The 21,629-nt window shown below is 36.9% G+C and overlaps 2 protein-coding genes across 5 annotated transcripts in view; one reads left to right on the top strand and one right to left on the bottom strand.

Moving 5' to 3' along the window:
• The window catches only part of LOC109056098 (BMP-2-inducible protein kinase), a 41,685-nt gene extending 28,180 nt beyond the window's left edge, over nucleotides 1-13,505 (top strand). Inside the window, exons 7-16 of one of the 3 annotated variants that reach the window (XM_042724423.1) lie at nucleotides 260-392; nucleotides 1,110-1,213; nucleotides 1,313-1,392; nucleotides 1,488-1,636; nucleotides 1,738-1,940; nucleotides 3,394-3,522; nucleotides 4,600-4,757; nucleotides 5,821-5,975; nucleotides 6,120-6,239; nucleotides 11,018-13,505. In XM_042724423.1, coding sequence (XP_042580357.1) covers nucleotides 260-392; nucleotides 1,110-1,213; nucleotides 1,313-1,392; nucleotides 1,488-1,636; nucleotides 1,738-1,940; nucleotides 3,394-3,522; nucleotides 4,600-4,757; nucleotides 5,821-5,975; nucleotides 6,120-6,239; nucleotides 11,018-12,393 — 2,607 coding nt within the window. In that variant the 3' untranslated portion in view covers nucleotides 12,394-13,505. Of the gene's footprint in view, nucleotides 1-259; nucleotides 393-1,109; nucleotides 1,214-1,312; nucleotides 1,393-1,487; nucleotides 1,637-1,737; nucleotides 1,941-3,393; nucleotides 3,523-4,599; nucleotides 4,758-5,817; nucleotides 5,976-6,119; nucleotides 6,240-11,017 lie in introns of all 3 variants that reach the window. The other 2 variants (XM_042724421.1, XM_042724422.1) reach the window with 2 other exon arrangements.
• paqr3a (progestin and adipoQ receptor family member IIIa) lies at nucleotides 13,124-20,731 on the bottom strand. Of its 2 annotated transcripts, none has more exons than XM_042724432.1 (7): nucleotides 20,380-20,731; nucleotides 19,134-19,355; nucleotides 18,872-19,034; nucleotides 18,081-18,236; nucleotides 15,749-15,946; nucleotides 14,998-15,088; nucleotides 13,124-14,741 (listed from the first exon to the last, which is right to left on the bottom strand). In XM_042724432.1, exons 2-7 carry the CDS (start codon nucleotides 19,319-19,321, stop codon nucleotides 14,599-14,601), a joined length of 939 nt encoding a protein of 312 aa, XP_042580366.1. In that variant the 5' UTR covers nucleotides 19,322-19,355; nucleotides 20,380-20,731; the 3' UTR covers nucleotides 13,124-14,598. The 2 variants fall into 2 exon arrangements, with proteins under 2 accessions (XP_042580366.1, XP_042580367.1); XM_042724433.1 differs by lacking the exon at nucleotides 20,380-20,731 and adding an exon at nucleotides 20,248-20,269.
• Nucleotides 20,732-21,629: the final 898 nt, after the last annotated feature.

Here is a 21,629-nt window from a genome sequence, read left to right on the forward strand (position 1 = left end):
CGCAAATGGTTGCACTTCATGGTCATCGTGTCAGAACTTGCTCGGGTAGGAAGAGGAAATGTATGACAATACTTCCTGCCCATTTGCTGCATCTGAAAATAGAAAGAATTCTCAGAATTCATCTCACACAATGTAGAGCAGCTGTCAGCCGTTATAAGTGTTGTCACGGTGCAGTGTTTCCTTATTAGAGCAATGAAACCTGATGTATTGAATGTTCTTGTGTGGAATTACAGTTTCTTGTTTTCTCTCTCTTTCTCAGGCACTTGGATGCTTGTTGTACAAGCTGTGTTTCTTCACACTTCCATTTGGGGAGAGTCAAGTTGCCATATGTGACGGAACCTTTGCTGTTCCGGACGGTTCAAAATTCTCCTTGAAGTTGCACTGTTTAATCAGTAAGCAGCTTTCAGATATTCCCAAGAGATTTCAAATTATGTTGTGGAAGACTGTGTAATTTGAGTGTGTACACAGGGGCTGTGGTGGAGTTTTGATATTAAGTTAGACAACAGCTCCACTCTCTGGTTGTATAGAGGTACTGGACAATTGTATCCCAGCGCCTCTTAAAGAGATAGTTCACCCAAAAATGACAATTTTGTCATTATTTTCTGACCTTCATGTCATTCCAAACCCATATGACTATGAATTTCTTGGAACATAAAAGAAGATATGTCTGTCTGTCTGTTTGTTTGTTTTGTCCATATAATGGAAGTCACTATTGACCAAAACTGTTGGTTTCCAACATTCCCTTTCATAATCGCAGAAGAATGTAAACCATTCATAAATGTCAGTAAATGACAGAAATAACGTTTTTGTGTGAACTGTCCCATTAATAGAGTTAATTTTGTTCTTACCTGTACCCTTGGCATGTAATTGTTTCTATTAATATTGTGTTGCTATATTTCAACTTAAAGGGATAATTTGCCCAAAACTGACAATTGCTATAATTTTTCATGCATCAAAAAAGCATTATAAAGTTTTCTATTAGATACGAATGACTGAATGTTCTTTTTTGGGTGAGCTTCTCCTAAAAGCATACGTAGATTGAACACAAGCACCCTTAACTTTATCTAAAGTTTAAGCTTATCTTTAACTTTAACTTTTTTTTTTCTCAGGATACATGTTGGAGCCTGATCAAGAAAAGAGACCTGACATCTATCAAGTTTCTTACTTTGCCTTTCGGTTAGCTGGAAAGGAGTGTCCAGTGCCAAATCTTTTTGTAAATTACCTCACACAAGTTAATCGTTGAATTTAAAGCTTTGTATGATTCAGAATGATAAATGATTAATGAGTGTTTGTTTGTTTTTTTGCCGCACAGAGCTCGCCCCTTCCCACCTCATTGCCAGAGCCCTTTACTGCTAGTGATATTGCTGCTAAAAAGAGCCTGACAAAAGCCAGGTAGGATTTTAGAGCTTTGTATGTGACTTTCAGATTGTTTGAATCCAACTAACCATTTAAGTAGCCTGTTTTCACCTTGTTTCTTTTTTCATTAGAATAACAGATTCAGTTGGACCAACAGAAACATCAATCGCACCCAGGCAAAGACCCAAGGCTGCAAATACTAATGTTTTGCCTTTGCCCAGCTCTGTAACTCCCGTGAAAATGACTGTATCCTCAGGTACGGTTAGCAATGGCCAGAAAGGTGAGCATTATTATATATATTCTCTTAAATATGGTCTGTGTTCTTTTTTGCCCTTTGGAGACATTAGCTTTGACTGTACTGTATATGTGTGCTTGTCTCAGCTTCTGGAAACGGGCAGCAGTCGGCTGCGCAGATGCCGAACAGCAGTCAGCAGAACAGAGTGTTACAGCAGCTGCAGCCTGGAGACCTTCGACTGCAACAGCTACATCATCATCAACAACAGCAACAACAGCAGCAACAGCAGCAGCACAATATACACCATCAACAGCAAGTCACTGCACAGCAGCTACAGTACATGCAACAGGTAATTAGAGGCTCAGGGGGTTGACACTAATGTGAAACAACTTTTGGGCCTCAAGTTTAAACTAATTTCTTGCAGGTCTTTAAAAAGTATTGTATTTAGGCACAATGTGTATAGTGAATTTTTAAATGGCTCAGTTAAGTAATTGTGGAAAATCCCAGTGGCATTAATAGTTTGTGTGTGTGTGTGTGTTAGAGCATGATCTCTTGTGACAGTCAGTTGGTTCTTCTTTGGATTGATCATTGTCATCTGCTTATGAGCACATGACTACATTGTTTAAACAATAAACAACCTTGAGAATGGTGGAACTGTTAACATGTAGCATTTTTAGGTGCCTATATAAATAACCTGTGATTGTAAAAAAGTATTTACAATAATAATACAATAATAATTAAAAGTTATTATTGTATTATTATTATTATTATTATTATTATTATTATTATTATCAGTGTTTTATATTTTAAATTTTTCACTTTTAAGAAATGACTTGAGAATGTCAGTTTAATAAGTATTACATTTAGAAATATCTGTGTCCTATCATGTAATTTGTAAATCCTACAAAAATTGATTTGCCTAGTATTGTCTCTTGGCATTGCATCTCCACACACAGGTGGCGCTGTGTGCTTTAAATTTGACTATTAATGCACAGCTCCTGGTTCTCTGGTTAACCATACAGATAACTTCTTCCATAATGTACACTTGAGCAAAACAGATTATCTAAGAAGAAAAAAAATGTGGAGTGGGGATTTGTTTGCTGTCCATTGGTTGTTGATCAGTTAACTGTAAGAAAGCAACAGAGTTTAAGATTATTGAATTTTTGAAGAAGCCTGGCATGTGTCAAAACAACAAGTCTGTCATTTCACATGAATGTCAAGTTATGACATTTTGATTAAGAATTGGGAGTTAACAAAAATGAAGTAGCACGGATGAATCGTTCACATTAAGATCAGTAACACGCATTTAGAAAATGTAGAATTTTCAAAAGAAACTCAAATTACCAGCAATATTAAAGGATGGGCACAGACAGACAAGTTTTATTAACAGTCCATCATGCCAGTGGTAAATTTCCCATTCTATTATTAAATTAAACAGTACATACTTTTTCATAGCAGAATGCTCTAATGAAAATGTTGTCTCATTTGCTGCTGCATCAGAAAAAACAAACAACAGTAAACCGCATCACTTTCTTGTCAGGCCAGTGCTCATCCTACTAGCAAAGAAAGTTCCGGTTCTGTCATGAACTGCAGTGTTATCGCTCTGTGTAAACAATATGTTTAATGTCTTGTTGTCTAGAGTTCAAGCCCGCTGCCCTGAATTTTTAAATGCACTTTGTTATGCAATGGTAAACAATAAACGTTATGACAGTACTGTTACTAAACATATTGAGAAGCATAAATGAATCTCCCAAGCTCATAACGATTGTCCACTGACATCACTTTCTCTCTCTTTCTCACAGTATCATCAGGCCATGCAACAGAGCCTTCAGATGCAGCAGCAACAGCAGCATATGCTTCAGCAGCAGATGATGATGCAGCAGCCCATATATCAGTCCCAGCAGCAACAGCAGGCTCACTACACTGCCCTGGTGAGACACCTCATATACCTGGATCGTTAGTGGCAGGGCCATTTGTTTGCTTTTTAAATAGGAGAATTGACAGATTTTAAATAGATACCGTAAATGTGTAAATGAATGTTGTGAAGGAATGTAAAATACGATCAGGAGGATGGTGCTGCTTTAAATGTAAATTTAGTCAGTATGTGTATGTCAGCAGGTTATGTTGTATACTGTATTTAATTAATCATTTTTCCTGGAAGTCTGAAATTAGACCGTCTTTGCCTTAAATACTCATTTGGCCCCACTAACTGATGCAGTCTTCTGTGCCAAACTGTTTTTCTATCCAAGTGAATGTCGCCCAATCATAACCGTCAATAATTCCTTTGAATTGTATTTACGCTAAAATGGGAAATGTTGTTATCTGACTTTCGCTAAATACATAATGTTAAGGCGGAGCAATTTTTAGCTCATTTTCCACCGAATGGTTACCATCTGTTTAATTTCAGATGCAATCTGCTCCATGCAAAATCATCAGGGGATTGAATGGGGTGGTGAAATCGACCGATTCTCTGTGTTAAATCGCAACATATGAGGCAATTACACTGTAGGGAAATTCGAAGGCCTCTGTGGCGCTCTTTCTGTCTGTGTGTCTCTTTCTATCTCTCTGTTTCATCAATGCCATTTTGTATAGAAAAAGCACTTTTCTCTTTGTTAAGCAAAAGTTAAGGAAGGGATAATGCACAGTCTACTATTTCATTATCACAAAATACCCAGGATGACCAGGTCTTGTGTTACCCTGAAGGGTTTTACAGTATGCAGTACTGCATTTTATATCTTGCTTTTTACACATCTGCTTGCAAATAAATAAATAAATAATGGAAATGGAAGTGAAATATCGTTTTGAGTTCCTTGCAGGTTTTTGTAAATCCATTGCATCATATAACATCAAACATTCAGAAACACAATGGACGCTGCTGTGTGATACTGTACAAGAGACATTAAAGTAGCACCATTATGTTGGCAAACTAAAGGTCTGAAGATTGATAAGGTTTAAACTTGCAGCAGTTTACTACTGTATATTGAGTTTATTTATTTGTGTCCTTACAGATGCATCAGTACCAGCAGGCCTTTGTTCAGCAGCAGCAGCAGCAATGTGCTCCAGTCCAACAGGTGCCCTATGTCTCCCCTCTGGAGTTCCAGACCCCAATAGGCTCCTATAACCCTGCAGGACCTTCTCCAGTAGAGACCCCCTTCGCTAACATCAGGCAAGCACTATGGACATTATTACCAATGTACTTCTCCATAGCCAGTCTGTCACACTGAGTGAAAATTACTTGTGTACACTACCATTCAAAAAATTTGGGGTTGGTAAGATTTTTATATATTTATTTATTTATTTATTTATTTTTATGGATTATGCTTACCCAGGATACATTTATTTGATCAAAAACAGAAAAAACTGCAGTATTCTGAAATATTATTGCACTTAATAAGAATAACTGTTTAGTATTTTAATATACTTTAAAATGTAATTTATTCCTGTGATGGCATAGCTGAATTTCCGGCAGCCATTACTCCAGCCTTCAGTGTCACATGATCCTTCACAAATCATTCTAATTTACTGATTTGGATTATCAATGTTGAAAATGGTTGTTTAATATTTTTGTGGAAACTGATGCATTTTTTTATGATTCTGAAAATGAACAGCATTTATTTGAAATATAAATCTTTTGTAACATTTATAAATGTCTGTTACTGTCACTTTTGGTCAGTTTACTGTATTCTTCTTACTAAATAAAAGCATTGATTTCTATAATCTTACTGCCCCTTTTGAATGGTAGTGTATACCCATCTTATTTTTCACGTTAGAACGGCTGTGGCCATTTGTAAATTTAATGTGTCTGGCTTCCGGTGTCATTTGCTTCTAGTTATTTTTAGCTGTACAAAACTGCTCATTATGTTGATTGAAACTGCAAACTGGTATTTTTTTTACCATATTATTTTAATGTATTGTCTTAATTATAAACACGCTGATTGGTAGAGCATACAGTTTTTCTGTTTACTGCACTTTAATATTCTTCTTGTTATTTCCCTAAAGCGGCTAATGAATCAGAAGTCTTGCACATTCACAGTAAACAGCTTACTTAAGTGTTGAAAAATAAGGAAGATACAGAGTAGTTTGAATAGCACTGTTACACACACAAAGAACCTTTGTTATACAGTGCAAATCTACAAAAGTGAAATTGCTGTGTATAAAGATCTGTAATCTGATATATTAACGTATATCTCATTAAATATCTAACATTATTTCTTTTTCTGTTGTAGTAGAAACCCAGTGTCCACTGTGGATGTCATGAGCCCTCCTCCCCAGACTGTCAATAGCCCTCCTGATATGTCTGCTTGGAACCCATTTGGAGAAGACAATTTCTCCAGACTCACAGAAGAGGAACTTCTCGATCGAGAGTTCGACCTTCTGAGATCAAGCAAGTTTCTCTGTGTTCCTTTGAGTCCATTTTAGAATTGCATCCAGGCGTCCATTCTCTTGTAGTGTTCTATTCTACACACTCTCCAGCAGAGGGCATACACACTAACATTTTCTATGTGTCCGCCACACTTCTTGCCCACAGAAAAGCCAGTAGAGCGATCTGTCAGCATGGAGGCCAGCAGCATAGACAGACAACAGCCGTTACCGCAGCCCTCTCTCCCTGAGGATCCATTTGGCTCTGTGCCCTTCCTGGCCAACGCAGGCAAGTTCTAGCAGCCGGCTCTCAAAGGATCCTCACCAAAGTTCCCTGTTTACCGTTCTCCTCCTCTCTCCTCATATCTGTGCTCCCCTATTCCTGCTCTTCCCGACCCCTTTCTGTCTCTGCTCGCTGGATGTGGCCGCTCTACACCACATAGCACTCACATCTGGAGTCGGGAGACAAACAAAATCAGTGTTACCATTTATTCCTTAAACCATTTAAATGCATACATTTAGACCAGTTACAGTCTTGCCTTTATTTAAACAAACCCTGTGTGTCTTAAAAAGCCTTTTTTGTTTTTATTTCTCACTGTTCATAAGATGTAGATCAGAGAAAATTTAATAAAACACTATATATCTGGTACATGCATAGGTTTAGTGAGAGATATATATAGATAGATAGATAGCCCCTCCCCAACATGCAGGAAATAGTAAAATGCAAGCATAGAAATAGAGAATTTGCAGATTAAAAAAAGTAAATGTATCATTTGAAACTATAAGCGATAATAAGAAATATAGACTTGAGGTTTTTTTTTTTAATGCTTGGGATTTATACTTCACAAAACCTCAGCTTTATAGCACCTCCATGTTTGTTGCTGGTGCCTTGAGTTTTTTTTTCCCTACTGTTATTATTTGTTGTTTTTCAAACTTTAACTTTGTCTTTGCACTTGCATATTATAGTAGTCAATTTGTGCTATGCTCTTTTCACATCTGTATTTGTAAACAACATTTTAATAAGTTTAGTTTTAATCAAATAGTTTGTGATAACTCCTATATGGTGGTGCAGTTACTCTGCAATATGTATAAGTGAACTGTACTCTGGACTTTTTGTCAGTTTAGATTTTTTTTTTTTTGCTCAGGACCAACATTTTTATTTCAACATGTTTATATTATGCAGAGCAGAAAAAGTGTTTTTCCATTAGTTACAAAAGAAAATGCACAAGTTTAAGGGAAATTTCTTTCTTTCTTTTTTTTTTTTCAATTATTTTGGCATTCAATTTGTTTTTTGTTTTTTTTTGTCAAAGGCATCAGGTTGGCATGATAGAATAGATTTTCATATTCTTGAGCAACCTAATTTTCCACTTAGTGGATTTTTTTCCTCTTCTTTTTTTTTTTCCTTTTCTTCAGAGCTACATTTTGAGCTTGATAGCAAGTTGTTGATAGAAACAGTGAGTGCCAGATGTTCTCAGGTGCAATTTCTATAGACCTCAAACCATAGAAAATTTTCAGCGATCCTCATAATCACTTTGTTTCCTTGTAAACATGCCAATTTTTCATGGAGTTGAACACAAGTCTCTCTCCCCCAGTGTTAGAGTTGGCTTTAAATTCCTCATTGAGACTTGTTTTTCTTTCTGTATATTACTGTGAAGATACTTTAAGTTGCCAATTTAGGGAACATTGGCAGGTTAACTTGGAGTGAGGTTAGCCGAATAATCAGAAACTGTTGCATCTACAGAAGCAACTAAGAGTTGGCAGCCCCCCCCCCCCTTTTTTGCATAATTTGTTTTATTATTATGTAGCCTATGCTAGAACTATTTTCTGGTCACAGATGATGTTTTCCATAGAAAATGCTATGTCTAAGAATGTATGAGCCTTTTTACGTTAACACTGGTTGTCACACCACAGACACATCACATTTTGTTGCCGTCTCGTTCATAATGGCAGCATTGAGCCTTAATTAATTGATTTATTGTCAGCACATGCATTTAGAGGTACTTAGTAATAGTTTACATGAAGGGCTTACCATAATGTTTACCCAACTTTATTTTCACAACGGTAAGTTGACCATAATGTTTACTGAATCCATGTCCTGGATTCCTAATTTTATGTACTCAATCATCACATCACCCACTCAAGTTACTTTGCTTACATGTCTGGTAATTTTTTTTTTTTTTTTTTAAGTTTAATGTGTTCATAACCATTCTCTATTAGATAAAGACAGCCATTTTCAGAGACATCTTGACTGAGTGGGATATTGGTGGACAGTTAAAACTGACAGACTTGTGAACACAACTTGTATTAAAAGTATTTAGAGCCATATTGTGAACTATTGTGCAATTGTAAGCAGAACAGTGAGGATGACTGACTAAACCCACTTGCATATAAATCGGAGTTAAAGGTTACTTCTGTTTTTAGTCTTTCTTTTTTAATTTTGTTGACGCTAATATTAAAAGTGCACAGGTGACAGTTTATCCTTTTAAAAGCTTTCATTTCAAGCCTTATGTTGCTCGAGAGATCATGGTACAGGAGTATTAGCTGTGTAAGACACTGTTTATGTTGCATATGTTCCTATAGATGACAGAGGTTCATAGCTCCTCCATTCCTCAGTGACTTATCATCTGTTCATACATACATACAGCATCAGTTGCATAAGCTGTTAATGTTCAGTCTCCAGTTGACAAACTGATGTAAATACTCATGTATCATAATGTATAACTGAATGTTTCTTTATACAATGCTAATTATAAATAAAGCTTATTTAAAAGCAGTGTTATATTTGTTGATTTTTGTTATAGAAGCTCATATCAGGAGCTTTTGGCTAATGCTTCAAGTATAAGAGGTTCTGATGTCTTCCACCTTTATGCCACAAGAGCAAGATGATCCTCCTTTTATATAATTAGCATGGCTGTCTTTGTCTAACTGTTTATTCTAAACATGTATAACATTAATAGTTCATTTTTATGCATAATTTTAACACCATGTTCATACAAAAAAAAATATATAAAGACAAAGATGTTGCTACACACTTAAATGAATTGTCTTAAACATGCCACCTCGCAACATTGCAATATTACTGTAAACATATACTGTCAGTCTGAGGTTTTATTTCAACATGAATGCTGACATTAAATTACAACTAATGTAAAGTATATATAATTTAACAATCTGCATAATCTTTTGCATGCACTTTTTTTTAGATCTGACAAAGGTTGAATAGGATACTGTTGAAGTACCTATTTTGATAAAAATGTGGCTGTGAAAACATCCTAAAAATCTAGTATATGCTAAGTATATGATTATGTAAGAGGACCAGTTATGTTTTGTAGCTTTCCTGTTGGTTTGTATGCTTAATCTGGTCTTTAGAGGGGGAAGAAACTATAGAATGAGCATTATCTCTCTTTATGAACTCAATTCAAATATAATGTTTGCCTGGTAAAGTTGCATGTAGAACAGAGGCACTCGGACGTAATGAGGTAAGAGACAGTTAACTATTGAAGCATATCACGGCCGTGTCCGTAAATCATTTGCATATATTGTGAAGACAAAAAGCCATCAGCTTAGCATCTGCTGAGCTGGGGAAGGGAGGTCTGGGTAATCCACTGGAAGGATATGTTCTCTCAGAGCAATATGACATTTCCATTATGTTCCCTATTCAAGCAAAGCAGAAAGAGGTCTGGACATCCACATGCTATGGCTGTTTTTACTAGAGCCGTGATCAGTGTGTAATCGGATGGGCCTGGAAAAGAACACTCAATAAATGTCGTCTTCTGGTTGCGATCTTCTTATATGATTAAGGATGTTCCATTATGCTGTGCTGTGGATTGTTGTATTCCAGGAGGTAGGCGTGATTAGATGTGTTGTAATCCGGACTCTCTAAACAGTCTGCTCGTATATTCTTTCCACTAAGCTTCATATTTCTTTGAAAAAGCACCAGTTTCTTTTCCACCCATGCTGTTCTTGCTCTACTGTCACCCCCCTTCCTCCAAGCGCTGTTCTTGCCTGTCCTGTTACGATTATAATCATTGTAGTAGAAGTAGTTGTTATTTAATTAGTTATTTAACTTTGTTTTATTTATATATTTTTGAACTTCATCATATTCACAGAACCGGGTTTGGCTAATCTTGTGTCTCGCTCTGCCAGTTTGGATGTATCTGTTGATGACAGATCCGCAGCTCTGCCTGCTCAGCAGGGGGAGGATGGCAATGCCTAGCCATGTTGAGAATTTCAGTCTTTTGAAATTAGACAAATATCTCAATAATTATTCATGTTGACAAATATTGTGATACGCTGTAGCAAGATACACTAGTTTAATTACAGGAGAAACAAATAATAAAGTCTATCTCATATTTGTAAGTCATAAGTCAGTTTTTTTTTTTTTTTTTATTTTTTTTTTTTATAAGATTTGAAAATGTCTTGTACAATTTCCAAAATCATGCCTGAGGTTAAAAATGTATCTTTCAAGCACTTAGTCAGGTGAGATTTTGCAGGAAAAGTGCAGGTTTTTGACTGAATATAATAGTTGTTTCATCTCCGTGTCAATACACATAGTAGTACAAATTTGTTTTGTCTTTAAAATTTGTAATTGTAAAATTACTTAAGTAAACCAAAATAAAACTATAATATAGCTTTGTATCTATATAGCTTTAAAGATTTGTTGTCATCTATTCAATTATCTTTAGTTTTCCTTCTATCATTGTCAGTTTAGTTTGACTTCTTTTGCCAAAGTCTTCTAGTTTCACTTTATTTACATTTCGTTTTTGTATTTTAGTGCTGTTAAATTTAAATGCGCCAGCTGGTTTAGTATTACTGCTATTTCTAGTAGCATCATGTTTTTAATATACCATTTCATTCACCGTTATTCTTAAACCTTCTGTAGTAGGTTTTGTGTGTCTATTCTTAGCTTTCTTTTTAATGCTCTCAGTTGTAGCTGTCGTTGCCACAGTGGTGGAATAATAGTAATTAGTATATTCTATGGGAAAGGCGCTAGTTCCACTGAGAGCATATTTAAGTCACATTCTGTGTTTATCAGACATTTATCTTCAACTTTGTGTGTTCATTTAGCAGGAGCTGGTGTGCTGACAGCAGACCATCCTGTTGAGAAGCCCAGTGTTGCTGTGACTGACACAACCCTGCCATCAGTCAAAGAAAACAAATCTGCAAAGAAATGTAGCTCCACTAGTTCACTGCCTCAGAAAGCAGGCGAGGAATCAGACAGTGATTTCGAGTCCGACCCGCCCTCTCCCAAAAGCAGTGAAGACGAAGAGGTGGAAGAGGAGGAAGGTCTCAACAGTGAACACGAAGACACCGAACCTGAGAACCTGGGTCAGAGGCCGTTACTCATGGACTCTGAGGAGGAGATAGAGGAAGAGGAGGACAAGCACAGCTCAGACTCAGATTGTGACTCTAGGAAAGCAAAACTTGGGCTGTCGGATGACAAAGCTGCGGTTTTTCCTCCGAGAACTGTGAAAGCTGAATCTGGAGCCAGGGTGATCACTCCTCCCAATTCGCCAAGCGTCGCCATGCCTGTCGCGAGCATTGTGGATGTGTTTGGTGCTGTTCCTTTTGTTGGCAGTGGTCAGCCCAGAGTGTCACCAGAGAGCTTAGATATTTTTGCCAAAGCCCCCTTTAGGCAAGCTAGCCAGGAGAACGCTGTGGAAGACACTGATGTATTCACCAAAGCTCCTTTCAGCAGAAACATCTCCAGGTCCAGCAGGAGTAGCGATGGACCCAGCAGCCATACGCCATCCGTTTCTCCTGACAGCGTGGATGTATTCGGATTCTCGCCCTTCCAACCTGGCCATGTAATACCCACTTCTAGGGATCAAGAGGATGTTTTTGGGCCAGCACCTTTCGACGAAGCAGCCAGTCCCCAACAACAGAGGCAGAAGCAGCGCAGTCTTCAGAAACTCTCCTTGCGGCAAAGGCGCACCAAGCAGGAGGCCAGTGGAGGCAATGGGAAGCGACACCACAGCACACCCACCAGCGGCAGGAAGAGCAACAAACCCAGTTTCCGTACCCCTGAACGGGTGCGAAGGCACAAGAAAGTGGGCAGACGGGACTCGCAGAGCAGCAACGAGTTCCTCAGCGCCTCCGACTCCAAAGAGAACATCAGTATTTCCCTTGGCGAGGTGATGGAAAAAGGAGCTGCTTTACCCCCAGAGGAGGTGTTGTTGGATCCGTTTGGAGCCAAGCCTTTTCATCCACAAGATGGCAGTCGACACGGTCAGCACCTCAGCTTGGGCGACAACAAAAGTGAGATCAATTCGACCAATGGCAGGCCGAGAACCAGCTCCCTACATAGCGTGTTTGACGGGAATAAAATTGATGACTTCGGTGCAGTACCTTTCACAGAACTAGTGGTCGAAAGCAGAGCTCCGCAAACCCCACCAATGGATCTCGACCCTTTCGGAGCCGCGCCTTTCCCCTCAAAGCAGTGAATGTTTTGTCTTCCGGCGCACACACATACACTGCTACATTATGCAAAGTCCAAGCAGCCTTTTGAAATGTCTTTAAAGGACGGCAGCTTTGTGCTGTGATTTCTGTGTATGTGCAGCCCATGGGACATAGGCCTTTAAACTAGATAACATTCAAATTTTGTAGTTTTTCCAAGTATTTTAATACCTAACTGGACAGCTAAAACACCTCTTTTCCTTTTGGTGACTTACACCTGTGGTCGGTGGATGCTTTCAAATAGGCTTTTGAAGCATATTCTTTAGCCTTTACACGCTAGAAAGCCTTCTATGCTGCATTTCAATAAGCGCTCTGCTCAGTAAAAAAAAAACAACAACAAAAAAAACCCAGTGGAGATGTGTGTATAATCCTTTGTTTTTTAATAGGATTAAGAGGAAAATATCAATGTAGAACAGCATTTTGATTGAGTTTTTACTCCATTGTTGACCACTGAGTTGGTACAACTCCTATCTACAACATGAAACACCATAAAGCCTTATCTGGGTATTCCCCACCCTGCTTAACAGTACCTCGAATACACAATGGCTGTAGTAGCCCTTTTGTGTCAGTGGAATATTCTGAGTGTAGGCCTTCTCCATTTTAATGTCATTCACATAGACAATTCTATGCATATTTTCACATTTTCTAAGAATGTTACAATGTCTATATACATGAAAAGGGACTTAACATTCCCTTTAGTAAACTGACCACACAAGAGAAGTTAAACTTGCAGTTTATTAGACAATGTCGTAACTCGCATAGAAATAGTTTACCAACCTGAACTTAACATATTTGATGTTACCAAATGATTAGGTGTTCCACTACGTCTGTAACCTACAATCATGAACAATTTGCTCTTGTGGAAAGGGAAAAGAATTAAAGAATGAGCTCATTGCAATTTTGCCTATATACCAGTCACTTGTTTGGAAGCAAATTTAAAAATTCAAAGTCATGAAGAGTATCACAATTTTACACTCAATGAGTATCTGCAGTTGGAACATTCAAGACCAAAAAAGCTTTTTTTTCAAACATTGCAAGATTCTTTTTTTATTATTATGTAGTACTACACTCTAACAATGCAATAAAAGATTTTTTTGGAGATCATGAGTCCCGCTCTTTTATTAAAAGAACTGTAATTAAAACTGCAGTTGAGAAGGACAAAGTGAATGTTTAATCAGGTGTACCGAAGAACACATATCCCAACCATCCCATATGTGGTAAAAAATAAATTAAACTAGTGTTACATAATGAAGCATCATGATTCAGTAACAGCACATCACGCTACCATTAAGCACTAAAAATACACATTGTACGACCTTAAAAAAAATGCAATTATACAGCTGTACAGGCAGAAAATGAACTGAAAACATGTAGCTTTCACATTAGTCATAACTTTGTGACTTGATATCTTAGATTACAAATGGATGAAATGCAATATACAGAGTAGTGTTAAATGCATTAATTGTATGGAAGGATTTTTAAATTGCCATTGTTAGTAACAGACTAAGCAAAAGCAAATGGTAAACGAGGAGTCATCTCTACATCAATATAAATAATACTGATGTGTGTATTACAACATGGAGCAACTTTCAAAATATATTTTCCACTTATGTAAAACATTTGCTTATTTCACCAATCACTGAACAAGCCCTATCAAATCTCTTTGTTTTATTCAATGTTTTAAATAAGACTTTATGACATGTACATTTATTTAAAAAGTCATGTTCACACAAACCCAACATAAATCATAAGTGTGATACTATTAAGCTTGTGAATCGTTGAATTTTAGGTGCAAATACAAAAAGTAAACACCAAAATAGTACTGAACTAACGATACAATACTGAATGTTTAACTATTATCATGTAACAGACGTTTTGCTCACATAACCTGCATGTTACCCAAGAAGTACATTTGTATAGATGTAGAAACCCCCACATGCAGACGCTGTAAAAGTGCTTTTAAAAGCCTAACACTGCTTACCTCAAGTGCGTTTAAATTGTAGTTATACTGAAACATCTAGGCACTTTTACAAAATGTATAAAAAGTGTCAAAAAGGATAGATAATTAAAAAAAAAAAACTAAATCCATACACCTTGCAATCATATTTTATAAACACTGAATGTGTTCAAGCTTTCAGATCAATTAAAATGCTATATAACAGTCCTCAGTGTTGTCCCTCGGTCCCGCATCTCTAGGAATGAAGAGGGTAGTCTGAGCAAGGGTGAGCGTGACGATAGTTGGTTATGAAAAGTGCAGACTGATGCCACCAGTAGAACATGAGCACCACCAATATGTGCCAGACCTGATGGCTGGAGCCCAAGTAGTTCAGCTGACCTAGAGATTACAAAAAGATCATTAAAGCCTTAATTAACTTGTCTAAGGTTGGTCCTCTCATACAGCAGTGCGAGTCAATTCAAATTAAGGCAGGTGTGGCCCTTGGTTTAGTCCAAAAAAACTCTCTCTGGACAGTATCAAATTTGACATAAGTGAAATGCAACCCTGTTTTCATGTCAGGATGCCACGCTGAGCTCTCTAACTGTGAAATAAAATAAAAAAATGAAAGAGTAAGAAATATAAAATTTTCAAGTACCTGGAAAATAACGCTCTGGAACTTTGGACATGTAGAAGATGATAGCAGCTACAGCAAGTACATACATTATCAGCACTCTGGGAACAAATTCCTTCCAAAAAAAAAAAAAAAAAAAATTTTAATTAAGCTACATATACTTTATATACTGACTACTATTTCTACTGTTATTATTATTAAGATTATTGAGGATGAAAATATTTGTAAATATTTTTTCCATATATATATATATATTAGGGCTGTCAAATGATTAATCACGATTAATCACATCCAAAATAAAAGTTTTGTTTACATAATATATGTGTGTATACTGTGTATATTTATTATGTATATATAAATACACACGCATGTATATATTTAAGAAGAATATGTTATGTTTATATATTAAATATATTTATATATAATATAAAATATAAGAATATAAATATATAAATGTATATACATGTAAATATTTTCTAAATATATAATTTATGTGTGTGTATTTATATATACATAATAAATATACCCTGTACACATACATATATTATGTAAACAAAACTTTTATTTTGGATGTGATTAATCGTGATTAATCATTTGACAGCCCTAATATATATATATATATATATATATATATATATATATATATATATATATATATATATATATATATATATATATATGTGTGTGTGGAAAAAAGTCTGGCAATACTCATTATTTCTGTAGTTGATGTTATTTATGATATCTATAAAATAAAAAATGTGAGGTTGCCTCTTACCTGGACTATGTCCGAGCTGAAACCCCCACTGAGCCAGATCCAATGAAAGGTGGGGATGAGGCTATATCCCGCCACAGCACAGAATATAACAGAGCGAAGCTTCTGCCACTTCTTGGTCAAGTAATGAGGGTGTATCTGGGCGAAGAACACTGCCAGCATCATGGCCAGAACGGTTACCAGGTACACCTGCCGCCAGTACTGCAGACAGTTACACAAACCAGACAAAAACTACATGAACCACAAACACATGGAAGTCCTCTTAATGTGCACCACACAGACACAAAAAAAAATCACTTGTTCGGCTGAAAAAAAAAAAAAAAAAAACGGTGTAAGAAAAAGCAATGGAGAAAGCGGTCTCTTTTTCTCTTGGGGCACTTGGCTGATTGAGTAGTCATCCAAAAAGCAAAGCTAAACACTTGGCAGGGGGAGAGTGGAGATGGCTCACCCACGTGTGAATGTCATATGGTGGGGAACAGGAGTGACGGAGTGGGTCCACGAACACGGCCATCTGCTTTGGGCTGGAGCAGATTTCTGCCGCATTCTGGGGCACAATAAGCCAGCACTTCCAATATGTGGGGAGAACCATGTGGAGCAGCGTGGCCAAAAGCGCTGGTGCTCAGCAAACAGCAAGTGGGAGTAGAGGGGACGAGAGCAAGCAGCTTGCTCAGGATATCCAAGATCCAAGCTTTCAGAAAACTGCACCAGAATCTTGAAACAAAGAAGATTCCACGCCAAGCGGCACCTCGTCGTTTTTATACAGGCACTACAAAGCCGCTCCACAGGGGGTCCATTGTGCAAACTAACAGGAAAGGAGGAATAAACTACCGTACAACATAATCAAAGATACTCTAGCACAGTGTTACAGTAATCTCACGGGAAATGTCAAGATGCGGCAGCTCTTAGTGTGCGCACGTCTTACTTTACTATTAAACGTTCAAACTATTCCTCACAACAGTTCACCCAAAAATGAAAATGCTTTTAATATTTACTCACCCATGTCATTTTAAACTTTCTTCTGTGAAACACAAAAGTTGGTTTTTTGACAAATGTTCATGTCCATACAATGGTGTTCTTTAAAATATCTTCTTTTGCAGAAGAGTTTAGAATCACATTAGGGCAAGTAAATTTTTATTTTTTTTCTCTGGTGAACTAATAAATGTACTACAACAGAAATTGAAAATACAGTAAAATGATTTTTCTTTACTAAACACATATAATCAGTCTCTCTGTGTAGTATTCACAGCACACACACACCAGACTGTTTTCCCCAGGAAAAGGTGAACTCTTGCTCTGTATCTGTTGCACAGGTAACATATGCCCACAACAAAAGCAGGCCAACCATCTGCTGCTAGAGACCACTGTGGGACGATACACCTCAAGCCACCTAATTAATCTACCCCTGTCCACATTGGCCATAACCGCCTATCGCACACAGTGTAGAGGCTCTCTGTGTCATTCTTGTGGAACCCTGTGTCCTACTTGGATTGAACTCTACACATAAACATTTGTTACTTTGCTGATGAAGTTATAGGAAGTTTACCTCCAGACCAGTACTGCTCACATCTCCCCTGAGCCAGAATGGTTTAGTTAATTTCAGTACACTTTAGATAGTTCAGAACATTTCCTAAATGGAAATTTGTCTTGACTCATGGTGCAGCCATACACCATGACCAGTCAGTTCCATTCCACAATAAATACACAATGACTTTTCTAATCAGTACACAGACATTAGTAATCAGCGCAAACATTACATAAAATTATGGAAGCTTATGTTCAGATATCAAATGTAATTCTGAGAAAGAAAGGACGAATTGTAAAAAAAAAAAAACTAAATCGTGAGAAAAAAAAAAAGTCAGAATTGCAAGTTTAAAGAAATGGTTCAACCAAAAAAAAAAAAAAAAAAAAAATGTAATTTGTTCACTCATGTTGTTCCAAACCTGTATAAGTTTCTTTCTTATGGTGAACACAAAAGAAGATATTCTGAAGAGTTTTGAAGGACCAAACAGTTGTTGGTCCCCATTGACTTCCATAGTAGGGAAGGAAATACTATGAAAGTCAATAGGGGCCAGAAACTCTTTAATTACCAGCATTCTTCAAAATATCTTCTTTTATGTTCAATGTAAGAAGGAAACTTACACAGATTTGGAACAACATGAGAGTGAGTAAATGATGACAATTTTCATTTTTGGGTGAACTATCCCTTTAATTGTCACAATTACCTTTTTATAGTTTTATTTCATGGTGGAAATGGTCATGCATAAGTTATAAAAAATGGTAAAAATAAGAAATTGGACAGGAGCAGCACCCTCACTAATATAGCAGATGCACGTACGTTATTGCAGTAGAACGCATAGAACACTCCTGGAACATAACAGCCTATGATTCCTATGGAGATCCCAGCATAATCCAGTGCCATCCAGCGGCGGCTGGTTTTTTCAGAACGGTGGCAGCAAAACAGGTGATAGCCCACAGAACACAGCATGCACACCTGAGAAGACAACGTAAAGTGTTGAGAAACAGACGTGTGTGTAGGCCATTTATGCAGATTCACATATGCAAAGTTTTCACAATACAATAAAAAAAAAGCTGAAAGCCATATGATGAACCTATGCAGCCAAACAAAGATGCTATAATTATGTCTTTGTGAGGGAAAATGCAAGGGTGGTGGTAGAGGCACTTTGCCTAATCCTGATACTTGAGAGAATGGCTGCCAAGGAGAGAAACTGCCATTTCTGTCTATAACCGATGGCACGAGAGCAACTGATAACAGATCTAGAATTAGACGGGCCTGAGTTTAGGTGATAAAATCATAAGTTTCAACTCCCTGGCAACAGTGAATGTGGAAAGCCTGATATCAAAGACCTAAAACAGTCCAAGGATCATAAAAATACTTTTTGCTGATCAAAGATCAGTTTTTATTAAAAAGGATGCCGCTGATCCAAACAAGCAACCATGGTTAGAGATTATTTGTTTGTCATGCCAAAAAAATCTATATATTCACTGCTAACTACTGTGTTAACTATTCAAGTTTAAATGGGGGCTATTAAATGCACTTCTGAACTGCTTATATTTCTCCTCATTTCCAAGTAATTTGAGGGCATGATGCAAGCAGCACAGACATACCTGGAAGCAGAAGAGGCTTATGGAGTATATGACATAGTCCTCTCTGGACGCTCCTAACATAGGCAGCACTGCCAACAAGTCATAAACTCCCAGCGTGAAGAACAGGAAGAACCCCAACAGATGACTCCAGATGTTTACTGTCTCATTGGACAGAATGAAAAGGCTACAAAACAGGTGAGATTATATTATATTAGAATTATATAACATTAATTATACTAAAATATCTGCATTGACGGTGGTTACAAGTAAGACCTGCACTTACCTTTTAATGCACAGTCTAGAGGTCAGATAGGCTCTGTAGCCATCAGTGATATAAAGATTTTCTCGTAGGAATCCCGGCACCTGCTCATAAGTGTACAGGCGGATTCCTCTGGGCACCAGAACTGGCCAATACTGGTAACTGCCCAATTCAATGTACTGGGCATTCTTCAGCAGCTTCGCTGATGGCATGATGATATTATCACCCAGTCTCACTCTCAGAGTCCTACAGACACACAAAGTTTAATGGATAAACACATTTATAAGCATATAATATCTAACAAAAAGTGACCAGGATGTTGTTATTTTTTATAATATATTATTTTTTTATGTTATCTTTTTGTTTTGGGATGTGAGTGTTGTTTTTTTTTTTTGTGTTTTGATATGTGTTATGTGAGAGTGTTTTTTTTTTAATGTCATTATATCAGTTTTGTTATTGTTAACAAAAATTATTAAAAATAGTTTTTCATTAATTAAAATAATTTACATTTTATTAATTTAACATAACTAAAATAACTAAAATGTAATATTAGATAAAATAGGTCAATTATACACACACACACACACACACACATACATACATACACAAGTATATGAGACAATTTATGAAAAATGATAAAGAAAAATAGACCCTTAGTTTATTAATAATTACTATAATAACATAACACACAAAAAAACACTGGATAATATACAAATTAATAAAAAGTTATAGATAATGTAAAAGGTAAATGGAATGTTTTTAATATCTAACACTATTGATTCTATTTTATTTATTTGTTTATTTTTATATTTACTGGGGAGTAATGTGGGGTATGTATTGTCCCGTCTCAAGAAGGGTAACGTTACTGCTTGTGTTCATTGCTAAATCGTTTCAAAAACAAAGCACTAGGGCTGTATAACACAAATGCAAATTTCACACCTTCTTTAGAAAGAAATATGTTAATAAATATGAAACGAAGATTTAGGGAGGGCTAAAGAAACAGATGCCCCATTCACTGTCCAACAAGTTGTCAAAGCTTATGGTAAAATACATACAGATACACACAACGTACAAACCTGCTGATTATATAAAATGATTCATTTAAATAAAAGCAATACACCAACTGGCCAAATATTACCTTTATCGCTAAATTCGCCATCACTGTGTTGCATCTAAAATGGATAAGCAGCTAAATGCTAATCACGTCTGTCCATCGGTCTTATTTCAGAAACGGATTAAAGTGTTCGCTTAACCCTGAATTTAAACTTACCATTGATCAGATAAATGTCTGCATCGAAGAATCCGCGTTTGTGTCTGTGAGGCTCGTAAGTAATATTAGTATCCCATGTCCAGACTCATATTAGCGCCGCTGAGGGCAGCAGGAAGTTGTGCTGTGTTACTAGCTGCTAACAGGCTAATAGAGAGATTATTTCAAGTCACATGTAACCTGAGGCATTAATCCCTCTGTCTTCTATCCGCCGACTACTTTATCAGTCCTCTTAAATTCTATATTAATATAAATAGAAAACATTTTATTAGAATTTAAATTTTATTAAAACGTTCTAATGATTCACGTTTGACCTTTAAATACAGCCTAAAAGGGTTTGTCGCCCGTTCACACTCGGTCTCAGTTTTTTTCCCTTCGAAATGATTTCTTCGTTCTGAATGTTTAATCACAATAAGTGTTTATCCACTGGAAAAGTGTTTCTCAGCAGCGGAAGTCGTCATCGTTGGGTAAACTTGAAGAGCAGTGAATGGGAGAGTACCACAAATATATTTTTTACATTCCAGTTTGCTCAAATAACAAAATAAAAACTCCACGATAGAATGCGTCATCACAGTCTTGTGAAAAGGGTCCATATAGCACCCAGTTTTCATAGACTGCCATTAATTTCTTTGACTGAATTGACACCTGTAGGTGGCAGACCGCTGTCATCACGTTTTGAAGAAGACTTTCTCTTTTCATAAACATCTCAGGTGTAATCTTGTGTGATACTCCTCTGGGGCTAGAATCACACTTAATCTTCCCTCAGCTATTACACCCAAGATAATTACCTTCTCAAGTGGGAGTGTGTTCTTCATTAGCACTCCTAATTCACCTTTCAGCACTTCACTCTTCAACAGGCTGTCAACAGCACTGCCAAGGCAATTTGCCTGACTGCAGCAAAACCACCAAGACAGCGAAAGAGTGCCATCTCATTTCTTGTTCAGGTGTTTTTTACATAAAATATTTGTACTAAATTATAACTAGTTTTTGTTTGTTCCTATCCTTTTAAGATGTTGAGCAATCTTTTAATACACACATGCAGTAACTCTTATAACTGATTTAGGCCTACTACCTGTCATTGAAAAGACACCAGAACTCCACTCACAGCTGGACCTTCTCCGACCTCTTTACACTCATTCGTTTTTCCATTCAATTCGCTCTCTCAACTTCATGTTTCTTGTAGCTAGCCAACCGCCACACACAGTTCTCCACTGGTGCCCATGATATGGCCCCCAACCAAGAGCAGGCATCAA

Source organism: Cyprinus carpio, chromosome B5, assembly GCF_018340385.1.
Source record: "Cyprinus carpio isolate SPL01 chromosome B5, ASM1834038v1, whole genome shotgun sequence".
NCBI lineage: Eukaryota > Metazoa > Chordata > Actinopteri > Cypriniformes > Cyprinidae > Cyprinus > Cyprinus carpio.

Coding starts and splice junctions, on each gene's coding strand:
- paqr3a (XM_042724432.1), bottom strand. CDS start 19,321: ATGCCATCAGCGAAGCTGCTGAAGAATGCCCAGTACATTGAATTGGGC. Junction 19,035..19,133: donor TCTAGACTGTGCATTAAAAG/GTAAGTGCAGGT, acceptor CCTGTTTTGTAG/CCTTTTCATTCTGTCCAATG. Junction 14,742..14,997: donor TCCAGAGCGTTATTTTCCAG/GTACTTGAAAAT, acceptor TGTAATCTCTAG/GTCAGCTGAACTACTTGGGC.